The sequence below is a fragment of the Pteropus medius genome, unplaced genomic scaffold, assembly GCF_902729225.1.
Source record: "Pteropus medius unplaced genomic scaffold, Ma_sr-lr_union100, whole genome shotgun sequence".
NCBI classification, from domain to species: Eukaryota; Metazoa; Chordata; class Mammalia; order Chiroptera; family Pteropodidae; genus Pteropus; species Pteropus medius.
The window spans coordinates 22,778,272-22,797,506 of NW_024349800.1; the positions used below are offsets into that span (position 1 = coordinate 22,778,272).

At 33.8% G+C, this 19,235-nt stretch overlaps 1 protein-coding gene across 3 annotated transcripts in view; it reads right to left on the reverse strand.

Annotated features, from left to right (window-relative positions):
* The window catches only part of AFTPH (aftiphilin), a 58,030-nt gene that overhangs the window by 16,373 nt on the left and 22,422 nt on the right, over positions 1-19,235 (reverse strand). For all 3 annotated transcript variants that reach the window (XR_005658198.1, XM_039886992.1, XM_039886993.1), the window contains exons 2-6: positions 16,464-18,409; positions 7,280-7,431; positions 5,299-5,425; positions 4,852-4,908; positions 1,887-2,009 (exon numbers count right to left, since the gene is read on the reverse strand). Coding sequence is in view for 2 of the 3 variants with exons in the window: in XM_039886992.1 (XP_039742926.1) it covers positions 1,887-2,009; positions 4,852-4,908; positions 5,299-5,425; positions 7,280-7,431; positions 16,464-18,377 (2,373 nt within the window). In the remaining variant the exon portion in view is untranslated. The remainder of the gene's footprint in view (positions 1-1,886; positions 2,010-4,851; positions 4,909-5,298; positions 5,426-7,279; positions 7,432-16,463; positions 18,410-19,235) is intronic.

Below are 19,235 nucleotides of genomic sequence, written 5' to 3' on the forward strand. Positions count from 1 at the left end.
TGTGTACAGAGATGGCAGTAGCTGAATACATACAATGGAGCTGCAACTCACTTCCATTAAATTAACACACATTAATTTCCATTGTCTTCCATTAAATTAACACACATATTTTTATTAGGTCATCTAGACTTTTAGTCAAGTCTATAATTCAATTATATAATAAAGATGCTAAGTATGAGGTATGACTAGAATGAAATACAAAAGATCAACCAAATCAGTGAGGGGCAAAATGACCAGTGACAGTTAATTCTGATAAAATAAGCAATAGTTTACGGAGCTTTAACAGATGGAAATGGTTGGATGGAGAAGAAAAGGGAAAGGAGGCAATCAAAACTAGCAACAAATGGCCTCATTTCGGTAAATGAACCAGGTAGTTATACTCAAGTAACTCTCCTAATATCTAGCACTGTAGAAATAAGAATGCTGATTAAGGCAGAAGTGGGAATGTGCTGTGGGAGAAGTAATTTTGGAATCTCCATAGCAGGACAGGCCTGGGAGAGCAGTTCATAGCAAGAGGACAATGAAAGAAGGATAACTAAAGACAGATTATACCTACTGAAACATTTTGCCCAAGTCACCTTGCCCGATGCCCAAACATCAATAAAGCCAGGCATTTTAGCATTGGGTCTCTTTGCTCACGAATTCAGTGCCAATAGTAAACTGGCTTCAAAGGGGTGTTTGAGCTGTGCCAAGTAATAAACCACAGTGGAACACAGCAGTAATATCAGATGTTTTTAGAAACACACCCGAAAGGGCAGGACCTTGCTTTATATCATTATTTTCTAAAGTATGTTCTTCAAAACACTAGTGACATGAGTCTTATAGCTCTCTCCTCCTCCAGTCTCTGCAGAAAAGGGTCCCATAGCTAAGTAAATTTGAGACATTAATTAAAGTGAAATAGGGTAATTCACTACAAGATTCTTCAGAGTCCTTAATGTGTGTTGTGAATCTCCAACGGTGGTTGTAGGGTACAGTATGAAGTACTTCCCAAACTTACTTTACCCTGGAACCTTTCTTTAGTGGAGCATCTCTGGGGATTAGTATTCAATGGAACACATATTCTGGGAAAGGCTGTCCAAACATACATTTTTGTGTTAGATGTAAATGAAGATGATATTGTGTAAGATATAACTGAAGGTTAAGAAGTGACAAACATAGTTAAGAATAAGTTTTAGAAATGGTAATGTCCTCTTTAAAACATTCTGCCAGATAAAAAGTGAGAGGGAAGCTTTGATATTAAACATATTAGACTGAAATAAAATTTGTGCTTAAATGTGCTAAGATAAAGAATAAGAAAAGAGAGCTTCCTTTTGTTCTTAATCCATAGAATGTTTTGTTAAATGTCACATCATTTTCAACTTAAATAACATTTTTATTTGAACTCCCCGAAACACTAGTTTTTGGTGTAATAAACATGCCTAAGTTTTATTACTTTATAAAATTTTGCAGGACTCAGGAAAAACACACAATAGCGGACTTGAAGAGGTGGCATATAAACAGTATTTCCCATTTTTTTGGAAATCCAGCACTTACCAGATTTGTGTGTCAGTAATTATGATCATACAATGTTCAAGCTGCAAGGGATTTTTAGAGATGCTTGCTTCAAAGTCTTCATTTTATAGGTAAAGAGACTAAGGCTTAGATAAGTTTAAAGGACTTACCCATAACCAGCCAGTTCTCAAATTGTGTTTCTTTTTTTGGAAATTAAAGATAATTTGTTCATTGTATTCCAAGGGATGTTACTAAGAAATTGAATCACATCCATCATGAAATCACATTTTAAAAATTATTTTAAAAATTATAAGTTATATATTAAGAGAAACAGCGTGTGGGGACATATTGATATCTATGCATGAACATATCTATACAAATACTAATATATTTACCTGGAATTGGTCAGATGTACATGTGTTCATTTCTGGTGACATGGTAGTTGTCTGACCGATAGAAGCAATTTTTTCTGCAGCAGAAAGTGGTTTCAATGGTTCCTTTGTGGGTTCTAACATACCCTGAAAAAGATATATTAGCCATTAATTTTTTTTTGGAGGGGGTATCAACCCATAAACTTTACAAGAAGTTTAATCTTGCAGAAAGGAAAAAACAGGTCATCTGTAAAATATTAAAGACAAAAAAAAAAAGAAAAAAAACCAACCCTAAACTATTCTTAATTTTGTTTAGAGAAAATCTTATAGCACTATAATGGAAAATGTTTCACAGTATCACCTTTGCAACCCAAATTTTTTGAATTAAGACCTTATATTTTAAATCACTGTCACACAAAAGCAAAAGCATAAGTTGGAATGGCAGGGATGGGGAGAATGAGGAAGAGGTGAGCACAGCAGTATATTGTATCCAAGCCCTAAGAATCCAACGTTTTTATATTTCAGATATTGAAACTGCAGGAAAGGGCACCCTTCCTACACGTTACACTATAGTGGTGCTTGGAGAAGTGAGGGCTGATTTTAAAACACACCACATAATGTGATGATGTCTACATGCTTCAATGTGAACTTAGTGTTTGATCCACTAGCTCCACTAAAGGATGGGAGCCTTAATACTTAGTTCTTTGAAATGGTGAAGCAAAAAGATAGCCATTTCAGAGGGAAAACATCTTACATATTCCATTAGCTATGTTATCAATCTAATACACTTTTTGAATAAGAAAGGAAGACAGTCAGGATGGGTATAGAAACAAGGAAAAAAAATCAGCATTTTGCATCAACACTCTACCAAACCCTAATATTAATGGGTAATAATCCAGGTTAATGGCCTGAAAAAAAGACAAGCTTTTACACATTTGAAAATTATACTTGATAAGCTCTTGAATATTTACCAACTAGACTTAATAAAAGTCTCCCTTTATGAGGGTATAAAAAAAAAAATCAAAGCTGCTAAATTAATACTAGAATCCGTAAATTTCTAAAAAGCAAGTTTTCAGGAGAATCTCCGCTCCCTTTTCCAAATAGGGCTTAAGCAAAAGCAATTTACAGAGTCAATTCTTAACAATGGTGTATGTGAAAGGCTTTAATCTAGCAGTTTGAAAAAGAAAAATAAATCCATGGTCTAATTCAGTACCATATACAGGCTTTCTAGTGTGCTCTTAAGCAAGGAGACAAGGCACGTGGCAATTACTAGTCTTAGCCATTCTAATGTGAACCATCATTTAAACCAGTGGTTCTCAAAGTATTCCCCAACCAGTAGTTTCTGCATCACCTGGGAACTTGTCAGATGTGCAAATTCTCAAGCCCCACTCCAGACCTACTGAATAAGAACTCTGGGGGTGGTGCCCAGCATTCTGCATTTTTAAAGTCTTCCAGCAACTCTGAAGCACAAAGTCCAAGGACTAGTGACTTAAATGATCATTTCTGGTACTATTCCTCCGGATGAGATCAAAAGATAGTTAACATCTCCTATGTGCAAAGTACCACAGGAAAAATTCAGGTATAATTAAAATTTTCATTAGATATGAAGGAGTAAGTTTCTAAATGTAAGGCATCATTAAAATGGATGAGAAAATAATGCATTCACTAAATCAACTTAGGTATTAAAAGGTTATAAAAATGGTAAAATCATTACCAATACTTTAATTAAAGTAGCAAAATAAAGCATAAATATTAGTCTCTAACTCCTTTTAAAAATTCAAGAACTGGCTAATGTGCTAATCCTACACATAAGCATTAAGTAGGTTACTAATGAATGAAAGCTCCTACAAATTTAATTCATACTTCCTATTTTGAATGTGACAATAATACCAACCACCTCTATAATACTACTCCTTGAGAAAAAAAAAAATACAAATAACCAAACAGAAATGTTACATTAAAGAAATGTTCTGGATTACATTTACCCACAACAGAAAACAATGTAGGGATAATCAGGTGTTTTGAAAATACAAGATAACCATTTGCAAAGGAATAGAAACTGATAAGAAGCTCAAGCACAGAAAACAAAACTACAATAACAAAAAGCAAAATGGTCCAATACAGTATCAATAATTAGAGATTATTCATGGAAAAAGTTTGTAGATTTAAAAAAGGTCAAATTCCACAGCAAATTCATTTTCACATGCACATAAAGCTCTGTACAATTTAAATTTCATCCCAAGGGTTCCTTGGTTATTTCTCCTTTATTTTCAAGTTATTGGTGAAAAAGTTCAAAAATATTTTTAGTTTAATAGGACATTTATTCACCAATAACTCAAAGACAAATCCAAAACACAAAGACATCAAACTTTAGAATGTGACTGAATCTTGATAAGGAACAGAATGAAAATTCCTCAGTTATTCTGGACTACCTGGCATATCTGGAAAAAAAAAACAAACAAAATTCAACACATGTAAAACATTAATGGAAAAACTAAGAGCCTGTTATGGGTCCTGGTTCATTTTCACTTATTATAATTTGGTATTTCCAAGCTCTTATATACATCCACAGTCTCAATACTGCATTATTTAACTTGATCAAAACTAAATTAAACCAAATGTTATCTAAGCCTTCAAATACTTCAGCTTCTTTTTAAAAACAAATTTAGAAAAAGGAAGGAAAACAACAACAACAAAAAACAGAGACTGACCTCCAGTGGTGCATTTTACAAAGTTCTGAGTACTAATATTACTAGGATAAAAATAATTTTCAATCTAAAAATAGTTTGTAACTAATGGAATATAGAAAAAAATATCCTCAGATCGACTTGAAGAGATTTATGAGACCAAAAAGGGTATTATATTTATTCCTTTAATGTTCCCATAGTAAATGCCCCTTAAAATAAAATTCCATACCATGTTATGTACAATGATCTTACAGAATAAATGCAGCAATGATAAATACACACAGATACATTTTTGTACTTACCAACCCTGCTGCATACATGGGCACTATAACAGGTTGCTTCTTATTGCCCGTAAAGAGCTACACGAATGAGAGAGAGAGAACGTATATTTAGAGAATGATCTGTCATACAATGAAATACTTTCCACAACATGCTTGCAATGCTTTGTTACATATCTCGTGAATGACATGCCTACATAGAGTATATTTTTGATCTCCTAGTTCAATTCCTTCATTTTATAGTTAAGGAAAAACACTAAAACAACTTTTTCTAAAAATAAGAAATGTTGGAGAAAAATTTAGATAAATGTATGTTTAAAAGTTGGCATATTCAAAATATATGAACATTTATTTAAACTAATATTTATTTTTCTGAGGAACTAGCTATCACAGCTTGAACAGAAGTGTTAATGGAATTTAAAAACATCCATAGGTTGATTTAAAAATTTTCCAAGGTACTAACAAACTCACAATGTTTCGGGTGTCTATTCCCAAGGAGCACAAAAGCTTTTTGTTGCTATGGGAGCCACCCCATTGATATTTCAAGCCATGTGCATCGTGGATATCTTGTAGCTCCGTCCACACATTCAGCAGTTCCCTGTAAAGGTTACAATGAAGTCACCAGCAACAGGTTACTCAATAGCTTTAACCATGAATTCTACTTTTAATGTGACTGTGAAATATTATACATTCCACTTAATCTTGAGTCTAACATGATTTTTCTGAATGAAATCTAAATGAAATCAACAGCCAATACTTATAGTCATTAGAAAAGTAACTACGTTAAACTCATTTAAAATAATATGCCAGTGACTTAAAATTTAGATGGTATGTTTTTCTTTTTTAAGTATTAAAACAAAAATATTTAAAAGAAAGAAAGAAATCAACTTAGCATTCTACCTTACTACAGCCATTTAACATTTGTGTTTTCTCCTTGAGTCTCGAGCTATAACAACAGTTGCAATTACAGTGGATATATAATTTTGTGTTTTTTTCAGAATTTAAGCATATTCTCATCTACATATGTATCTTTTTCAATGGCAGTGTAATATTCTATTAAGACTGATGCACCATCATTTATTTAGCCATAATCCTATAGTTTTAAATAAGTTGTTTTTACTGTTCAGCTTCTCCTGTTAGTAAGGCAAGAATATCTTCCTGTATTTTATGGTATGTGCTGTTGTTGAGTTGTTATGACTTTAGAATGAATTTCTTGGAGAGGGATTCCTGGGTCTAGAGTATGAACTATTTGTACAACTAGCAATTTTTTTAAAAAAAATGCATCCAAACAGTTTTAAGCTGGCAAAACATAAACCTTTTTGTTCCCTTCTATTCTCGGAAATCACCCCAAAACAAAAATCAGGAAGCAAAAATAATCTCCATCGTCAATGAAATTCAGAGATACTTAAGACCCTTAGGCACAAACACTGAAGTCACAAAGAGAGATGGAGAGACCTGCAGAGGAAGAGAATGCCTCCAGAGAGTAAGGAAATGCAAGAGAAGATCCAGGAATAAGAATAACATTGAAATTAAAATAAGAAAATCAATCTAGACCCTCTAACGTCTAATAATTAATATGAGTTCCAGAAATAAAAGAGACAATGGAGGGACGGGAACGTCAATACAGGAGAATTGCCCAATGCTGAAGAGCAGAAGCCTCCAGATGGAAAGGTCCTATCTGGTGCTCAGTCCAATGAATGAAAAAAAAAAAATCATGTCAACGTATTTTATCGTTGAGATTTTAAAACACCAGCAACAAAACATCCTACATTATAAATTTAATGTGAGGGTAGAATAAAATAAAACTTTATCTCCTATGTACTTTTTTCTCAGGAGGCTATTAGAGGATGTGCTCCACCAAAATGGGATCTTAGTGAAAGGAATGCCCCAAGACAACACAAGTTTAAGAGGCCTAGATTGAATCCATTCCAGATTGAAAAAGGAAGATGGAGGATCCCAGGAAAAAAAATGGAATGGCCAGCCTGATAGGTTTGCTCACAAACCTATTGGGAAAGACTTTGAAAATAAAAAAAGGAGAGGCAATTTTTAAGTCCAGGAAAAAGCTGAACTGTAAAGAAAATAGTAGCTAAGCAGTGAATGCAACACTATTTACATGATTATATTAATGAAAATACCAAATAAAATTTAACTGAAAACTATAAGTATATTGGGATGATAAAGGGAGCAGATGTAAGATCTAAATTCTCATCTATCATACTACGAAGTCAAAAGATACTTGTAAGACTGATTAGAATATTGATTAAGAAATATATATAAAAAAAGCTCATAAATGGAGAAGCAGGGAGGTTTTTTAAATCATGTCTTTTAGCACAATAAGGTTTTCAAACTTTAACACAGTAATGTTTTAGAACCATAATATTTTAAGATAATCTTATAAATTAAAACAGTTGAAACGAATAAATACACATGCTAACAAGTGTCTACTACTTACCCATTTCCAGCTAAGGCCTCTCTTGTTTTCATTGGCAAGGTGCTTATTTCCAGCAAGTGCTTCAGGGAAGTAACTTCCTCTTCAGTACCAGGGACAAATATGGAAGGAAAGCATGCTTCGAAAATTCGCTCCAGGCGGTTTAATAAAGCTGTCTGTATCAAAACACCCCCCAAAGGTTTATTTTCATTTCTCTAATTTTAATAATGTCATAATTTTATCATTAACAGACATAAAGACACATATACACACTCTGCCCACTACTGTAAGAGAGAGAGGAAAACTACTACCAGTCAGGTGCAGGAAATACTGAGTAAAAGAAGCATAACTACTCACAGAATAGCTGTTTCAAATGATTAAATAATCATGGTGATATCGTGGTGACAAATAAATGGTACTTTATAAACATTATTTTACTTAATCCATTTTAAAATTCTACAAAGAAGACATTATTAGCCAATTGTAGAGTGAACAAGCAATCTCAAAGTTTGAATAATTTGGACAAAGCAAAAACAAAAAACTAGACAGCATTCACATTCTATCACACTGGGATGTTTCTTACTACCATTCACATACTCTAGATTTAGGAACAATGAGATTAGATGCTTTTTCTTGGGCATAAACACTTAAATTTTGAAAGTCTTTCAGAAATACCTCTGCTGCTAATAGAACGAAGTAGGAAAGAATGTCTCATTTTTTACTGAGAAATTCAACAACTCATTTATTTGGACGATGTGTCATCTTTTAGAAATTCCATTTCTCTACTCACCTATGGTAAGTTCATACGTATTTTTTAATAGAACACTGTCTTTCCTCCAAGCAAAGCCTGTGTATTCTTGAGTAATTTCACCAAGAATACTGACTGAGATTTTGGATTACTGTCATTAATTAAAACTTGTTGGGTTTAATTTACATTTTTGGGGTACTATTAGGTTTATTCTACCTACACATGCAACCTACAATAACATTGATTCTCACTTTCCTAACTGCATTTCAGATACATGTAAAATTGAGTAGTAGCTCAATTCACTACTTAGACATCAAATAGGAATATAAATTGTTAATAATAAATTGTTGGACGAATAAGTGTACTTCTGAAAAGACACCCGGTGTATAAGAGAACGCTACATCATGGTGCTACTTCTTGCCAAGTAACACAAGTTAACACTTGATTTCTGCTGTTCCGTATAGTCGGCAAACGAAAAAATGAAAACCAAAAGGAAAAGTTGTCACAAACATATTTTTCAAACCGAAATCTCTTTTGAAAGCAGTATCAGAGCAAAAAACTTAACACTGCATAATTAGTCTCAGAGTACTCTTCCGTTATCTCTCCAAGTTACTTTAATGTCTTCTTTAAATTCATGTGTGTGATATGAGAAAAGTTCTCAGTATCAATTATGAAACCTACAGTAAAGAGTAAGCTCAAGATCCCAAGGCTTGTGAAACTTGAGTGTGTCAAGGGGACCGATGCTTACGCACTTCAACAGAGGGAATGGACAGACTTTACTTTTAAAGGGATCAGATAACCATCTAATTGGAAACATGAGGAGCGTTGGCATCTCCTGGGCAGGGAAGGTAAACAAAAACTCACATATGACCAAATTTTATTTCTCTGTATATTAAAACAGAATCTTTTTGGTATCCTCTTTGTTATCCTGTTAATAGGATAGAAAAAATATTAATCAAGGGAAAAAAGAAATGACCCCAAAACACATTCAATCACATGGGCATAACTACCAGGTCTCAAGTATACCAGTGAGCAAATTTTAAAATTAGTGGAATGTACCTGAGGAAATAGAACATCACATTAACCTAATCAACTTGTTTTTATTTCTTCTCCAATCTTTTCTCATAAAGAACATAAATGACATGGAAATTTTAAAAGAAAGTTCCATATGTCCTTAAGATTACATATTACATTTGATTGCTTCAAATCTTTGGTTGACTTAAGTGGGCAACTTCTTCTATATAGGGCCAGATAGAAAGTAAATATTTTCGGCTTTGCAGACCATCCATAAACAAATAAGTAGGTGTGTTGCAGTGAAACTTCACTTACTAAAACAGGAGGCAGGATAGATGTGTCTTGTAGGCCATAGTTTGCCAAACCAAGATAGAACAATAAATAAAGAACAAATAAAGATTAAAAAAAAAACAGTCCACTAACTGAATAGCACTGCTGAATAGCACTCCTTAACAATTCAATAAGAAAGCAGCTAAGAGAATTAACAAAGATTTTGATTAAAATTAAATTTCCTCTGACATATTACTTTTAAAAGTATATCAATTACCAACTATCTACTAGACCAGTTTGATAGTAAAAAGGCATTCTCTAAAAGGAATTTCTTAGAACCATATTATCTTATTCATGGTAATAAATAATGCCAAATTTCATTTATTAGTTACTTACTGGTTAATTCCAGTAAGTAAATGGCTGATGTAATTATAATGCTTCACTAGAGGACTGTGGACCCAAGGGGCTGAGACTCAAAAGGTGGATAACCAATTAGAGGATTCAAGACTTGGCACCCAGTGTGTACTCAAGATTTGGTAGCTTTAATCACTGCTAGGTTATTATATAGATAACACATATGCATACGGTGGCCTGCTAGGGAATAAAAATGTCAAAACTAGGTCCAAATCTCACTAAGGATGTTTCTCTACCACTATTTGACACTCTAAATCATTTTGAAAAAACTTGTCTCAATCTATCAATTTATACCATACAGGAAATTAAATCATCCAAATATTTTGCATCCTCCCCAAGATCCTCCTATTGGGTTGGGAAAAAAAAAGTACCTAATTTAAAAACATCTTCAAGAGCTGCTTTGTAGTCTTTGAAACATTTCTAGCCATTAAAGGTTTCAACTATTAACTGAAGTGATGATTTTACTTAAAAAAGCAAATTATTTCATCTAACACTACAATTCGTCGTTTTCAACAAAGCAAATTGTAAATTTTTACTAAAGAGTCAGTGCTGTATTCTAAATTAATGTGAGGGTAAGAAATAAATGCACATGCACTTAGCATACTAAATATTTAGATGAGGTTATAATAGTAACTAAATAAAATAACATTCACACCAATTACTTGAATTTTAAATGCCTTTGACCTCAAAGAGGAAAAACAGTCATCAGTTCTCTCTTGAACTTAGAATTAGGAAACTGGTGACTGATTAGCTGAATACCAGTTTATGTAACTAGTCATGTCCTTTAATTCGTACAGGTCTCAAATTTAAGCCTGGCAAACAGCAGCGCATTTAGCCATTAAACATTTTAAGAACTGGTACCTCTGATAAATGTAGGGTTGAAAGTCAAATGCTCTTCAAAGCAAGTGCCAGACTCTCTTTTGATTTTCTCTATTTCTGTCTAGTGCTAGGAAGCCAGAGGAAGAGGTCGGCTACTAGCAGAGAAGAGCACTTAGGTTCAGTAGAGTTCCTACTTGTCGAAACTATTCTGAGAATGGAAATTTGCCCAAAGCAGCAGCTTTGCTCTCAAAATAGTTTGATGGGTGAGTATATAGCCAGAAGTAGAGGTTCTCCCACACAAATTCTCATTTGCCTATTACTTGTCACTATTTGCCAAAAAATCCAGTTGGCAATACTATTTCTTGGACCTTTGAAGACCATTTTCCAAGTTCGTTTCTGAGATTATTAACACTTACTGAGCACTTACGTGCAAAACATTGTGCTAAGCACATTTACATGTGCAATTTCATTTTATCTTCATAATAAGAGTTTTGAAATAAGTACTTTTATTATTTTTTAAGTATGAGGTTCAGCAAGTTAGTGCTGAAACATGAATCTGAACTTAGCAGTGGGATTCCAGAGCCTTGCTTTTAAGCACTATACTATACCCAGGACCAACTTACCCAGTAGGCACAGTGCATAGGGCCCACGATAATTTTAGGGATTCATGAAAATGTTTTAATACCTAATATTAACATACTCATCTTTGTATCAAGTTATAAAATTTAAAATATCTTTTATGGGGAAGGGGCTCACAAAAGTCATAGGTGGCTTTGGCTATACTACTCTCCAGAGGTACACTGGCTTTTATAGCATTTCTCACTTCGTATGTATTTATTTTCCTATCAGGGGCCTTTATTACCTTGAATGTCTTTCCATTTTAATTTTTCTCAAACCAGACAGGATATCTGGGAAAGTGAAAACAAGTAACTACCCAATGGTTTAATTCATCAATGGGGGCAAAGCATCATCCATGAATTCATTTATACTCACTCCCAGTTCTGTCATATCTTCTCTGAAGTTGGAGGAAAAAAGCCCTGGAGTACATAAGCAGCAATTTTCATTTTACCCACTTGTGCAAATAAATCATATTATTTAATGCAGAGCTTCCCAACTGGTATGGCTTGGTAACAAACAGGTTACAAGTTTTCCAAAAATCTTAAAAGCTATATATAGACATATGGTGTTCCCTCTTGTGATGGTTAATATTAGGTGTCAACTTGACTGGGCCATGAGGTGCCTAGGCTTTTGCTCAAACATTATTCTGGGTATGCTTGTGAAGGTGTTTCTGGGTGAGATCAACATCTGAACTGGAATACTGAGTAAAGCAGACTATCCTTCCCAATATTAAGTGGGCCTCATCCAATTATTGAAGACAGCTTGCAGACTATAGATCTTGAGATTTCTCGGCCTCCAAAATCACATAAGCCAGTTACTTATAATCTCCCCCACCTCTGGTCCTTCCTTCTTTCCTTCCTTCCTCTATCCATCCATTCACCCACCCACTCATCCTCCTGGTTCTGTTTCTCTGGAGAACACTAATATACCTCTGTTTTATAAGTGACTACGTTGGAGTACGAAAAAGATTAAGTGCATTGAAAGTATTCAGTTTTTCAAAGGGGTGTGTAAGACCAGCATTTAAGGTCTTACAGACTCTGGTTCTTATGTCACTTAAATGCAAACCTCCTTTAAAGTATCTTGTATTTAAGGTAATTCCTAAAATACCTTCGACATATTTTTAGTTAGTTTTCCAGAAGTTAATTATTGCCAATAGTTTGAATATTGACAGCATTAGGTCTTGCTCTAAGTGGATGTACGTTTAGAAGAAACATAAATCTACTGGGTAATTTAATCTTCCATTTAAGAGGATACCTTATGCCTCACCACCATTAAATATTAAATAAGATATCAAGTACAGGCTATAATTGTATATTTATCAATCCCCAATTTCAAGCTATATGAGTGACCATGCTCTTGAAAGATGCTTTGCTCTTTCTGCACAATTTCTGGATAATCTAATGAAGTATTTCCATCTATTTTGGAATTAAAGTTCAGAATTTCAAATTTTCTGAGGGAAAAATAACAAAAGAAATTGCTATCCAAGTACTTCAAATAAAAGAGCTATAAGGCCAAAATCATAATTTCTTTCTTTTATAAAAAAATGAGATATAATTGACATATAACATTAAATTATTTTCAGGTATACAACGATTCGATATATGTGTATATTGCAACATGATCACCACAGTGAGCCTAGTTAACATCCATCATCACACAGTTACAAATTTTTCTTGTGATGAGAATTTTTAAAATCTACTCTCTTAACAACTTTCGAGTATAAAATACAGTATTATTAACTATATGTAGTCACCATGCTATACATTACATCCCTAGGACTTATTTTATAATTAGAAATTCGTATCTTTTGACCATTTAATTTCTTTATTTTGTTGCTTATGGTTTGTCATAAGTTCAAATGTTCACCCACAGAAAGGAAAACTGGCATAAATCTTAAGCAGGTGATTAAATAAAGGTGAAAAGTAGGATTAGTTAAACTCAGTTTGAGAATGCTGACTTCCTGGTGAACAGACCAATAACTTAATCTCAGAATAACATAACCCAAAGTACTAGTGAGTCTTTTTTTTTTTCTTTTTCTGATACTCTTAATTTTTAGAGCTCTCAAAACAAATCTTAATTTTCCCAGTAGCATTTTCAATTATATGGCTAATAAGAAAAAATTACTCATAGCTTCCTTTTCTATAGTCAATAGAAAAAGATTACTCATTAATTAGCTAGCATCTCAAGTAACATCCAGAGCAATATTTTTTGAATTTTGTAAAAGCTCAAAAGTTAAATGCAGTGCTTATAATATTATCTCCTTTACTATACATCTAAGAAAAAGGCATCTTGGCTATTTCAATCAAGGTTCCTGTCTAGAACCTTAATTAATAGTTAAAAAAAAAAAAAAAAAAGAAAGAAAAGAAAACTGTTAAAACAGTATATATAATGGCCTTCTGGAAAAAAGTACTGCTTTGAAAGTAAGGAGGATTTTGTTTTTTTGCTGTCATTTTGTTTTGTTTTAAATCTTAGTCCAAAAAGTGAAGAAGAGTTTTGACCTCTTTCCAATTTGTACATAATAGAGATACCACTACTTGTTTTTCTGTACAATTAATACAAGAGAATGAAATATACCGAACTCTGAGTTCTCAGAAAAAAAAAAATTCACTGTAAAGGAAGAATATTTCTCAATAAATGGGCATGTATGACTCTTACATCAAGGCTTGAACCATCTGAGGCTTGCTGGACCCACATCTGAGAATTAGTTTGACTAAGAACGTTTTATAAGTTTGAAAGATTTCTTTTTGGCTGACTTTCCTCTACCTTAGTAACAAATTATTGCAATAAAGTTGCAATAACTGATTGTCTCTTGACCCAAAAAAGACATATTTTATTAAAATGTTGAGATATCTTTTCGATAGGCTAAAAAAGGAAAGTACTAAAAAATAGGGACCTGGACAACGTCACACACCAATTATAGTGAAAAGTCGAAATTTGAAATGATATCCACACCATTTGTCTGACTTCACAAAACAAAGAATTATTCTCTATGTTTGTTTAAATTAACTGAGCTCTGAATTCTAAGACTCTCGCAGCATTCCATTAAAGCAGAATTTGCACAAAACCACTTGATAGTACTCTGTTCAAGATAGAGTTGTAGCATCCAGGTAAGACTGGACAGGAATAGATCATTAAAAATTTTACCATTAAACCTAACATTTACTGTCATTATACGAGGATTTGTGTGCTGTCCCTAACACTGCAGCAACTAGGAGAAACATTTTAAGAAAAATATTAATAAATCTAATCTGAAGATTAATGTACTTATTCCGAAGATCCTGGAAAAGGAAGAAACTGCCGGCCACAAGCCTCCTTCACAGCAGCAGGATAAGAATAAAACTTACTTTCAACTACTCAAGTTACTTACTTACTCGTGATGGGCTTACTCATTTCCCTATCTGAACTTTCTTCTAAACTTTTCTTCCAGCCCCTTTCCAATATCCAAGTTCTGCTCATTTTGCATAACCCGTACAGCAAAAATAAAAACCTAAGGACTGAGCCAAACAAACCTCAGGAAGTCTAAATGCATCTTGCCACATCGATTCAGTTTGTTTTATTTTTACAAAACAGAATCATACTACAAAATTCTTATTTTTTTGTCAAATTTTTTCACTCATTTTAAAATTTACTGTCATTTTATCTTCACAAAAGTCCTTTGAAGTAGATAGTATCTCTTTTTTACAGACAGCTGAATGCAGAAGTAACTTGTCCTAAATCATAAAGCTTATAGGAGGCTGAGTCAAGATTCAAACTCAGATCTGCAAGATTCCACAAAGCCTATATAATTTATTACCTCCTATATTAAGTTATCAAATTATACATAAATAAATTCAATCAACTTGTATGATGCCGAAAATTCCTTTCTGAAGTGGTCATATTTTTAAGAATTCATTATCTGATGATGTTAAAAGTTATAAGGCTATAAAAATTAAAGATCACCTAATACTAGTGTCACCTATACCCTGGTAAGACGAAACTAAACAGGGAAAGGATTAGGTCAAAACTAACAGTGTTTGCTTTGTATTATATAATTAATACACTTCTTGTTTAAAATGGCAAGCTTTTGCCTCAATAATAAATTCTCCATGAGAAATAATACACATTAGCCAAACCATGTATGTAATAACTGAATTAACAAATTAAGCTATTCAGACACTTAAAGTCAAATGAAAGTTATTAGCTGTGCGCACCAACTGGTAATACCATAGTTTCAACAATATCTTCATATATCAAAGGCATCAAAGCAATGATGTATAACCATTTCAATTAACATTCAGAGTTTAGATATATTTCCAATGAAAAGTGGTTTGCTTAGCAAAAGATAACTGGAGTAGTTTGTAGATTTTGATTTTATTCTCAGTATCTTTAAAATAAGCTTGTCAACCAAGTGCTACATATATCAATTATATATAAAGCAGTTATTTTCAAGTGTTCTCTTCCACACCCCTGGGGCTGAGAAAAAGTACAACTCAGGTATCAAGCTGCACTCCTAGGGGCTACTTTAGGTCAAAATAAATCGTAATAAATCTTCTCTGAGTCTGGAACTGAAAAGGATAAAAGTACAGGAGCTGAGAGGTAAAAAACATTCTCCCTGACATACCTATGCCTTAAGAAGAGTAATCATAAATGTGCATTTGTACGCAATTATAAGCAAATAAATACAACCACAATAAGTTAACCCATGGTTGTTTTTTGTTTTAGGTCTGAACCTTAATCCATCTTACACCTTTACCACAGGTCTTTTAGTAGTTGTTAAATTATGAGGTCTAAATCTGCTTTTTTCAAATTCTTTTCTATCTTTCAATTCCCTATAGCTTTCAGCACAGGTTGAGGTTTCAAATTCTGCTTGCTCTCTCCTGCAATCAAAACAGTACCTTCAATTTCCCAGGTCTTTGGTAGACAAAATTAAGAGACATTATTTTCTGAAGCTTAAAAAAAAAAAGTCTTCTATATCTCAGTTTAACATTCTTTTACAATCACTATAAAGGTAAAAACTGAAGGATTCAGTGGAAATTAATTAGCTAATTAATGAATTTTTACATAAGTGATATTTATATTCATCAAAAAACCAAGTTGATGCATTTTGGTAAATATTAAAAAACTCACTGAGAAAAAGAAAAACCTTACTGAGCATTATTATAGGACTGTCTAAGGTTTACCAAAGGGTTGTGAAAAATGCAACTAATCTACAAATAGGAAACCATTCCGTATCATAAAGAGACTCCTTTAACAGGTACCCAGTTTAAAAATATTTTTTGAAAAGCTAAGTTGGAAGTCTCCACGGCAATTGATATGTCACATGAAAGAGAGAAAACTAGTAAATACCTGAACCGAAGTGGCTGTTTCCTGTAAATGACGACCGACAACTGCTCCTTTGGAAGTTACTAATGGGACACTGTACGTTTTGGGGGTTCCCGGAGTGTCGCTCTTTTCATCTGTCCTATGTGACTGCCAGGCTTCCTTTCGATGAGATTCAGCAGCCTGCTGGTCTCCAAAAGCAGCCCAAGAGCAACTATCTTTCTGGCCATCCTCAAAAGCATTCCACTCTCCAACTTGGCTAGGACCAGCTGAACTGAAGTCCGCAAAATCATCAAAGTCTTGAAATGCACTGCAGTCACCTTGAATATTTGGCACAGAATCAAAATCTCCAAACTCACTCTCGATTTTCAATTTTGAAACAGGTTCAGCACCTGTAGACTTTCTTGCCAACTTACATTCCTCTGATAAACTATCAGAAGTCTGTTTTTGGTCTGACTCAGTAAATATAATTTCCTCTTGGCAAGAAACAGCATTTGTATCCCCAAATTCTCCAAAGTCATCACCTGCTTCACTAAAATGTGGAAAGTGCTCTGAGGATTCTTCAAAAGTGACATCACTCATCGAATCTTGAGCACTAGTAACAATAGGTGGAGTTGTGCCACTGGCTGTACCAAAGTCACCAAAATCATCCTCATTAGTATCATTGCAAGTCACAAAGTCGTTACTACTATCATCATTTCTTACGCTTAGAGAATCATCCGAAGCGTTTTCTTCTGTAGGATCAATGCTGGGGCTCTGAGAATCAGTAAACTTTCTTTCTTCTTTGGAAGAACTAACTTCATCATCAGCATCAAGAGTTTTAATAGAGTCCATGCATAGGTCAACACATTTAGTAGTAAATAAATCAAGTTTTTCCTCAGTTTTGCATTGTTCTCTCCTACTGGCTTCTGAATTATCAGCTGAGTCTACCAAACTCCAAGCCTTTGATGGAACATTTGAATTTAAAAATTCATCCGGTTGCAATGTTGGAAGGCCTTGTTCTTCAGTAATGAAACCTCTGTTACTCTTCATGCTTGTTTCTGAAATGCTAACCTGATCCTCTCCATCAGTGTCTTCTTTATCATCAAAGCTTCTACCCAAAGATGCTCCTTTTACAGAATTCAATTCATTGACTCTATTAATTTTATTGTTTTCCTGTATGGTTAGTGCTTCTCTATCATTTAAAGTTGCACATCCTATTTCTTCTTCTAGCTGTATCCTTTCCTTTTTGGAAAATGTGGCAAAATCTGCAAATTCCTCAGCAGGACTATGTACACAGTCTAAATTATACTCAGTACTGTGAGTGCTAAGAGGCTTTCTTCCTTTTGAATCGGTTACAGTGTCCAGATCATCTGTTCCCTGAGGATTTACAGTTTCCAATACTGCAAACCCATTTGTTAGAATCTCCAGACAAGGAGGCTTTTCACCATTGCAGCTCTCTAACTGTTTGTTTTGATGAACAACGTTCATATCAGTTCTAAAATCTTCTGGAGAGAAACTTTCAAGTGTTCCAACATTCTGTCTTTGCTCCACTACTTTATTTAAATCTCCTGGCCTTTCTATGCCATCAATGGAAGTAGCTAAAGTTTTAGATGAAATTATTTCTTTGCTGGTGGTAGAGAGTAAAACAGACTGCCCTTTCACAGGAGATGAAAGTTCAGCAGTGATGTCCTTATCTTTACCATTTTTAATGGACCTAAAGCTTGTAAGGCTGTCTACATTTTCTGAGAAATCATTAATTGGCATAAAATGGTTTGAAGGTACAAACTCTTCCTTGGGACGAGTATAATCTGGTGTATCAAAATCAACAAACCCTACACCAGAAGGGCTAACTTCTGAAAACCCACCAAATTCCCCAAATTCATCATCATCTTCATCCTCGGCTCCATTGTCTAGTGGTGGTGGGGATGAAGAGTACATTCGAATGATGTCTGGCTCCATTCTTCAGTTACTTTCAAATAATTAATTTACACCTGGAAAAAAAAAAAAGATTTTTTTTTGGATGGGACAGGTGACATATAATAAGATCTTTAAAAATTCTCTAAGCTACTTTAAAACAATGCAAATTTACAGTGCTCTGTCTTGTATCTTTTAAACTATTTTTCTCTTGGGTGAGATTACTTTTCTCAGCTATCATAATATGCCAAAAAAAATAATTTTCTCTCTTCTAGTGTATATTTCCAAGGGCACTGGTAGTACATTACTAAATTTGGGGATTCCAGAAAATTTCCAATAAACACTTCCAAAAGTACATCTAGAAAATTCTCTCTAGGGACACTTGTTCTCTTAAGTTCTCTTTCTAGTTTACTAGGGACTCAAGGCTTGCCTTATGGATGTGTATGAGTTCTTTATAAAAAAAAGACACGGAAATCTTATCTCTAATAATTGCTACAAATATTTTCTTCACTTTGCTTTTCAATGTTTATTTCTGACCCAAGTTGATTTTGTTGTTTTACTACTTTTTTAAAGAGTAGTTTTAGGTTCACTACAAAAGGGCAGAAGGTATAAAGATTTCCTATATGCCCCTGCCCCCACTCATGTACAGCTTTTTCTATTATGACCATCTTCCACCAGAGTGGTATATTTGTTACAACTGATGATCCTACATTAACACATTATCATCACCCAAAGTCCATAGTTTATATTAGGGTTCACTCTTGGTGCAGTACACTCTATGGGCTTGGACAAATGTATAAGGGCATTTTTCCAACATTATCGTTTCACTGCCCTAAAAATCCTCTGTGTTCCATCAATTCATCTCTCCTTCCTCCCTGCCCCTGGTAACCACTGATCTTTTCA